Source organism: Drosophila innubila, chromosome X, assembly GCF_004354385.1.
Source record: "Drosophila innubila isolate TH190305 chromosome X, UK_Dinn_1.0, whole genome shotgun sequence".
Taxonomy (NCBI): domain Eukaryota; kingdom Metazoa; phylum Arthropoda; class Insecta; order Diptera; family Drosophilidae; genus Drosophila; species Drosophila innubila.
This window is the reverse complement of record NC_047626.1, coordinates 16,596,602-16,603,329: the sequence shown is the minus strand read 5'-3', so window position 1 is coordinate 16,603,329 and position 6,728 is coordinate 16,596,602. Positions and strand designations below refer to the sequence as shown.

The 6,728-nt window shown below is 38.5% G+C and overlaps 3 protein-coding genes across 3 annotated transcripts; 1 reads left to right on the top strand and 2 right to left on the bottom strand.

Moving 5' to 3' along the window:
• Positions 1 to 10: 10 nt before the first annotated feature.
• LOC117793397 (zonadhesin) lies at positions 11 to 1,206 on the bottom strand. The gene is made up of 2 exons (XM_034633708.1): positions 714 to 1,206; positions 11 to 639 (listed from the first exon to the last, which is right to left on the bottom strand). Exons 1-2 carry the CDS (start codon positions 1,189 to 1,191, stop codon positions 104 to 106), a joined length of 1,014 nt encoding a protein of 337 aa, XP_034489599.1. The 5' UTR covers positions 1,192 to 1,206; the 3' UTR covers positions 11 to 103.
• Positions 1,207 to 2,045: 839 nt separating this feature from the next.
• On the top strand, positions 2,046 to 3,598 carry LOC117793481 (coiled-coil-helix-coiled-coil-helix domain-containing protein 2). The gene is made up of 2 exons (XM_034633802.1): positions 2,046 to 2,207; positions 2,999 to 3,598. The coding sequence occupies exons 1-2, from the start codon at positions 2,161 to 2,163 to the stop codon at positions 3,441 to 3,443; spliced, it is 492 nt and encodes a 163-aa protein (XP_034489693.1). The 5' UTR covers positions 2,046 to 2,160; the 3' UTR covers positions 3,444 to 3,598.
• Positions 3,599 to 4,617: 1,019 nt separating this feature from the next.
• On the bottom strand, positions 4,618 to 6,371 carry LOC117783864. The gene is made up of 2 exons (XM_034621421.1): positions 6,058 to 6,371; positions 4,618 to 5,782 (listed from the first exon to the last, which is right to left on the bottom strand). The coding sequence occupies exons 1-2, from the start codon at positions 6,086 to 6,088 to the stop codon at positions 4,803 to 4,805; spliced, it is 1,011 nt and encodes a 336-aa protein (XP_034477312.1). The 5' UTR covers positions 6,089 to 6,371; the 3' UTR covers positions 4,618 to 4,802.
• Between the last annotated feature and the right edge of the window lie 357 nt (positions 6,372 to 6,728).

Below are 6,728 nucleotides of genomic sequence, written 5' to 3'. Positions count from 1 at the left end.
GAAAGTGAAGAAAAAAAGTTTATCTTCTATTTACATGTGTTTGTACTTTGTAAACTGAATACATTTCATATTCTTTATACATTATTTGTTTTTTTTTTTTTATTTATGTACGTATACGTGAATAAATATGCCAAAAGAACTGAGTTGTTATCATTAGCTTGGCTAGAATGATGTTAACCGGATTCCTCGCAGATGCTGCATTCAGCACACACTTCTCGTTGTCCACCACATGATAATCCTGCTGGCAAACGCACTCGGCATATTTGCATGTCAAGTTTGACAGTTGTTTCTTCTCCTGCTGCTGCTGACAGTCCTTGTCCTGGTGACAGTAGGCGCCATAGGTCACTATCGGCTCGCAGCTGGTGGTGTTCATCACTTGGTTCTGCTCCTGTTGGGTCATGATCTTGGGATAGTACTTGGAGCGGCAGCTGCAGCTGTTGTTGCTGCAAATGGCGTCGACGCCGAGCGTCAACTGACATTGAGCGTTCGTTGTGCAGCTGGCGCCATAAACAGCGCTCGGCATACAGTGGGTCATGTTGTGATTGTGGACGAGTCCTGCGGTGCAGGCGCATTTATTGAGCTTCTCCACGCAAATGGCATCCAACTTCTGGCAAGTCGTGTCATTGATGCAGCTCAAATCTGTGTATAATTCAATGTAACAACAATTTCAGGGATACTCAATAGATACTTGGTACTTGGTATTCAATACATACCCAATGTGGCCAGGCAGCGTCCGTTATGTGGCTCAAAGTGCGCCTTGCAGAGGCAGCTCTTCTGCGACTGGTGGCATACGGCTGACTTATCCGCCGACTGACATTGACTCGTCAGCTCACAGCGTCCGTCCAGGGGCACCAGCTGCGGCAGGCAGCGGCGTCGATCCTCGCTGGGTATAAAGCCGGCGGCACAATAGCATAGCTGCGTCTTGGCATCACACTCGGCATGATCCTGGCTGCAGGCATGCTCCTGTGTACAGGGTCCTCCAATTATGTTACTCAACTTTCGATCCTTGGGCTTGCAGGCCACGCGCTTATCGCTATCGGCTCCGGTGCAAAAACAGTGGGAATCTCGGCAGCTGCTCCGTTCGAACTGCTTACATTGTTCGTCCGTGGTGCAGCCCAGCTCGAGGAGATCATCGGCTGATGCTGCATTCACTAAAGTGTAGCAAAAGATTACAATTAACGCCAATTGCATTGTTAACCTCTGAGCGATTTTCGTGTAATGAAAATGGGCGCCATTAACCGTTATAATGATCACATGGCTATCGATATACCTACAAGACATTCGCCAATTGAATATGGCAATACTGGTCACGTCTGTACAGCTCTGAGATAACCAATAAGAGATGGGTTAAAATTCTAGCATAGTTTAGCTTTTTCTATTAAAATAAACAAATGCATTATTCTTAAGCAGCATTTCATAAGTAATTACTCATCACCATATATTTAGTAATCCTTTTTTTCTGATTTTCCAGCCATAATATGATTGCATTTGGTGTGTATCGATACTCTGCTATAGTAGCATTTAAAACTTGCCGCCAACTGTCATCACTTACATTAGATATCTACTAGACCGATATCGATGAGATTTAAAATTAAGACCTGTATCGAATAGCTCAGAAAAAGCTCTGGTAGGTCTAAACACCATATAAAAATTTCGGTGCCGTAAAGAGAAGATGATTGTGACAACTACTCCATAAAAAACTTTCCGCCTGTGAAAATGTCTCGAAACTGGCCTTTATAAAAAAAAACATTGGCAAACAAAATGTTTGTTAATGCTGGGTGTGGAAATCGAAAAAAGCTGTGCGCTAAATGTCAAATCCACATTAAAATTTTAAATAAAAACAAAACTACAAAAAATCGACAAAATTCCAACAAAAACTCTGCAAGAATTAATAAAATTCTAGATGAAAAATTAAGAAAAATTATGGAAAGGTACTTTTTTTGGAAACTCACCCTTTTTTAGGTAAAAAATCGAATTAGATCGGAACTTTTCAATGGGTGGCAACCTATGAATTTTTCTCAAAAGTTGGCAGCACTCTTTTCTACTTTATATATAAAAGAAAAAGCAGGCTTCGGCAGTCATACAGTAAAATTTTCGTAAATAACTAACTTGTAATTTTCGATTCAAACCAAATAATAATAATAGAAAAAATCAAACAAAATGGTACGCCGTGGACGTTCAGCAAGCCCCCCACCATCAGCCAGACGGTAAGTTGGAAAATCGCATTGTGAAAGCGTAAACATCCAGAATTGGGAAATTGGACAATGTAAACTGACAAAATGAAAAGATAACGTAAGGAATGCGTGTGTTAAGTTTACATTGTTTTCGCAAAGAATTTGTTGCACACATAAAGTTAATGTGTGTCGGTGGTACTTGAATTTGCCAAAGCGAAGCAAATTATGTGAAATATAGAGATGATTCTGGAAGTTTTGCTTCCGCCATCAGTTACGTAACCTAAAAGCACATAAACACGGAACAAAGTTCAAGCGCGTGGCAACAACAAAACATAATACATATATATGCATGCATATATTTATGTATGTATATATTTATTTTGTTTATCAGGATATCAAACCGAAACGAATATCGACTTCAGCTAAGATTTCGAGCGATTATGTTTGTATTTCGTTAGTCGGTAAACGGTTACGCAGAATCTTTATAAATCAGTTTCGTAACGGTTACCTGTTTTTGATATGTTTCGGCTTTACCGGTAAGCTTTCGATTCACAAAAGAACAAAAATGTTAATATATAAACAAAAAGATTTCGGTTTGAAAAGATATCTATTTAATGAAATCATTGTTCAAATTTATAATCAAATACAATAACATTTGAGTAACATAGTTAAATTGAAATGTACAGCATTTAATCTGTTTCTAATCGCTGTTGTCGGTTTGATTAATTTGGGCTTATCGATTTTAGTATAGAGATCGATTAATATCGGTTATAGGGTACGCTTTTGACTACGATTTTAATCCCTGTTTTATTTGTATTTTGCAGTAGCGCACCCGCGCCCGCACCTGCACCAATGCCTGCACGTGCCGCCGCCCCCCCGCCAGCGCCCGTCCCAATGGCGGCGCCACAAAGCGCCGTTGGCATGCCGGCGGCACCGCAACAGCCATCGATGTTCCAGCAGATGGCTGCCACCGCTGGCGGCGTTGCTGTAGGCTCAGCGATTGGCCACACCGTCGGCCATGGACTCACATCCCTGTTCAGCGGCTCGGGCGATAAGGAGGCAGCAGCGCCAGCCGCCGCAGCAGCAGCACCCCAGCAACAACAACAACCGTACTATGCGCAGCCGACGCAGGCCAATGAACCTCAAGGTGCCTGCGCCTGGGAGATCAAACAGTTCCTGCAATGCGCTCAGGGTCAGTCGGATTTGACGCTCTGCGAGGGATTCAATGAGGCGTTGCGACAGTGCAAGGTGCAACATCATATGCAATAAATAAATTACACAGCAGCAACAACAACAACAACAACAACACCACAAATATCCTACTCCCCCCAAAATGGCGAAAATGTTGAGCTGAAGTTGTTAATTTGTTTCGTTTTATTTTCATCGATTAGTTTTTACATACATAATCAATATATAATTGTTAATGAGACAACAAATTGTTTAATTTAGTGAACTTGTTCAATAGAAATGCAAAAAAAGGCGTCCGGCAGCGAAAATTCCTAATAGCGCTGTCGGCGTCGCTGCAAAAAAAAAAAACAACAACCAACCTTTGTTTTATTGGCAATAACGGGATAATGCAAGTATTGCATAGAATTGTGAAATATTACAGTTATTGGATGGTTGCCATATTTGCATATGTTGATACATACATACATACGTATACATACAGTAAGTCAAGAAAGTGTTTTGACAAAATAAATAATTCACAAAATGTAAAAATTTAATAGAAACCAGAAACAACAAAAATAAAACAATTTTTTATTTGTTACAAATTTGAAATTACACTTGTGAATTGTTTTGTTGTCAAAACAATTATTTGGCATACTGTATGTGCATCACGTGAACTTTGAGCATGACCTTGCACTTTTAGACCAGAAGACAGTGCGTCTTAAAATAGTTGCCCTGATTCATTTCGTCAGTCTGATATGGACTTATAACTGGGCGAAAGGGGCAGTGGGACAGGGACAGCAAACATCGCGTGCTTTGTCTACGTCGATTTGTTGTGGTTTTGTTGTTGTTTTGATTTGCTGCGCCAATTAGGGTTCATTTTGGCGAAATGTTCAGATCAGGCCAAGTAAACAGAATCAATTATGATAAACATGTTTTCGCTCCCAATAGGTGCACTGTTGTGTTTGTGTGTGTATGATTAGTCACATTCTACGCTCTCTCTCTTTGTCTATCTATCCCTCTCTCACTCTTGCTCACTCGCTTAATCAGTCTCTATCTTTGGCCGCCCTGCTCACTTTCGATTTCAACAGTTGAAATCAGTTGAAATTTTGAAATAAACTTTTTTTCGATTAATGAAATATTTCAATTAATTGTATTAATGAAAATGATACGTTGTAGTATTTAAGAGTAGTGTAACAATAATATTAATGCACATTTGTTTACATAATTAACTATATTTATACTTTATACATAAATGTACATATGTTTATAACACTTTTTTTTTTAGGATTACTAAATTAAAAGATACATATTTATTACATGATTGAGTGGTTGTCAGAAGAAAGGGATACTATGATAACCATATCATGTATAGCAAATCACATTCACATTCACATTTGCAGTGCTAAAGTCTGGGACGTAGTTGAAACTACGAGTATTATTAAAAAATTGAACAACTCCTTAGTCCACATCATCATCCTCATCATCATCGTCTTGATCCTTGCCGTCTTGTAGTAGAAAGCAGAGCTTCCGTTTTAATGCCTCCTTAGTTCTCTTTTCGAATTGGTTTTCAGTCGGAAATAGCGGCGTGCGTCGAGTTATATGTATTTTTCTATGATCGCACTTTCCCAATGGATGTTGAAAGAAATTGGGAATCTCTAGCTGCTTCTGGAAACTTTTACCACGCAAACTGTTGCGACGCTCCGCATTGTGTGCCATCAATTTGAATATTGGAGAAGTTTTTACATATTCAAAATTTTCCGATTTATTAAGTTTTGGCTTCTTGTCCAATAGATCGGCTAACAGATGTTTAAGATCATCTCGTTCCGATTTATTTAGATTCTCCTTTGTTCGCTTCCTTTTCGATGCGTGCAAATTCATTGAGTTTGTCGATTTCTTGGCATTATATGAAGTTTTTCTCTTGTTTGTATTATTCTTCCGCTGCAATAGGAATTTATTTTTCAAATATAGTTTCTTTGCCAATTTGGAATGGCTATATTCAGGTGCCAAACGAACTGGAACTTTTTGATGTCGAGCTGTACATTGCTTAGCATCATCGCGGTGTCCCGATCTGATCCTTGACCTGCTTGACGACACACGTTTAGGTGCACGGAACTTGGGCAAATTGTCCATTTTATTCATATTCGCATCTCTATTGCCTGATGCATTTATCCTCGCATTATCAACTTTCCTTCCAAACTTATCAAATCGTACATTCTTGACCTTTGTGGCAAAGGAACGTAACTGTGCCTGTAAACATGATGTGGACAGCAGGGATTCGCACCACATGCCCATCCGCTGATGTAGAACCAACGCCTTGGGATATTGATGCAACATCACGTGGGGCGTGGCACGATAAGCATTGTTAGCCATTGTCCTTTTATCCAAAATGTTAACACTGCAACGTGCACAGCGATACAACATCTGCCACCACTTGAAAGCTAAAAAATAGGAAAAATTGAAAGAATCGTTATCATCGACACTCCGAAGATTAGATACCCAACCCTTGCAGACGCTGTATTCGATACTCGACTGATGGTTCCTGCCGGTATGGCAGATATGTTCTTAGATATTAAGATTGCTGTGTACTAAAATTCTTCAATTTTTAAAAATTTGAGTTTTCGCGTCAAATTTTTATGCATCAAAAATTTTGTGAAGTAATTGAATATTTCTTCCTCTGCAAGAGTATAAGAAATTTATTAATTTAGTTACTTACCTCCCTTATTAATACCCCTTAAATTATTCATCTTTGTTACGGTTAATCACTTCGTTACAAGTGGGTATATACTAAGAATTACCTCCAAATGTGGCTCGGTACTTAATTGTACTCAATTATGTTTATGAAGTTCGCCAATAAAATCAATTCAAAATTATAAGCAAATTCTTTTTTCTTGCCTTCCTTCTTTCGTCTATTAATAATTTTGAACTTTGGTTGAAATGGTGCAACTGTGAAAATTTTGTCTGTTATTTTAATAATAAAATTTTGGTATTAATACTTATGAGATTGTATGAAAAGTGTTTGCTCTACATATTTACATTAATTTGTCAAAAAAATTGAACTAAAAATTCATAGGCGGCTAGGTGAGACGATAACGATAAGCTCTTATTGCTAGCAATCGAAAACAGAGTTGTCTATCTAACATGTATGCGAACGCAGTGCTGTACAACTAGGGTACATTTGTACCATAACTGGTACTTTTTTTTATTCGATGGTACTTTGTATAAATTTTGCTTTCAAAATGATCCTTTTTTGTAGAGAGCGTATATTTTAATTGAAAATTTGTATGTTATAGTCCTTGACTTATTAACTTAACTTTATGTATCCCATCCATGCTTTTGCGTGATAAGAGTCTACAATTTCAACCGCGAATAGAAAAAAATATTAAA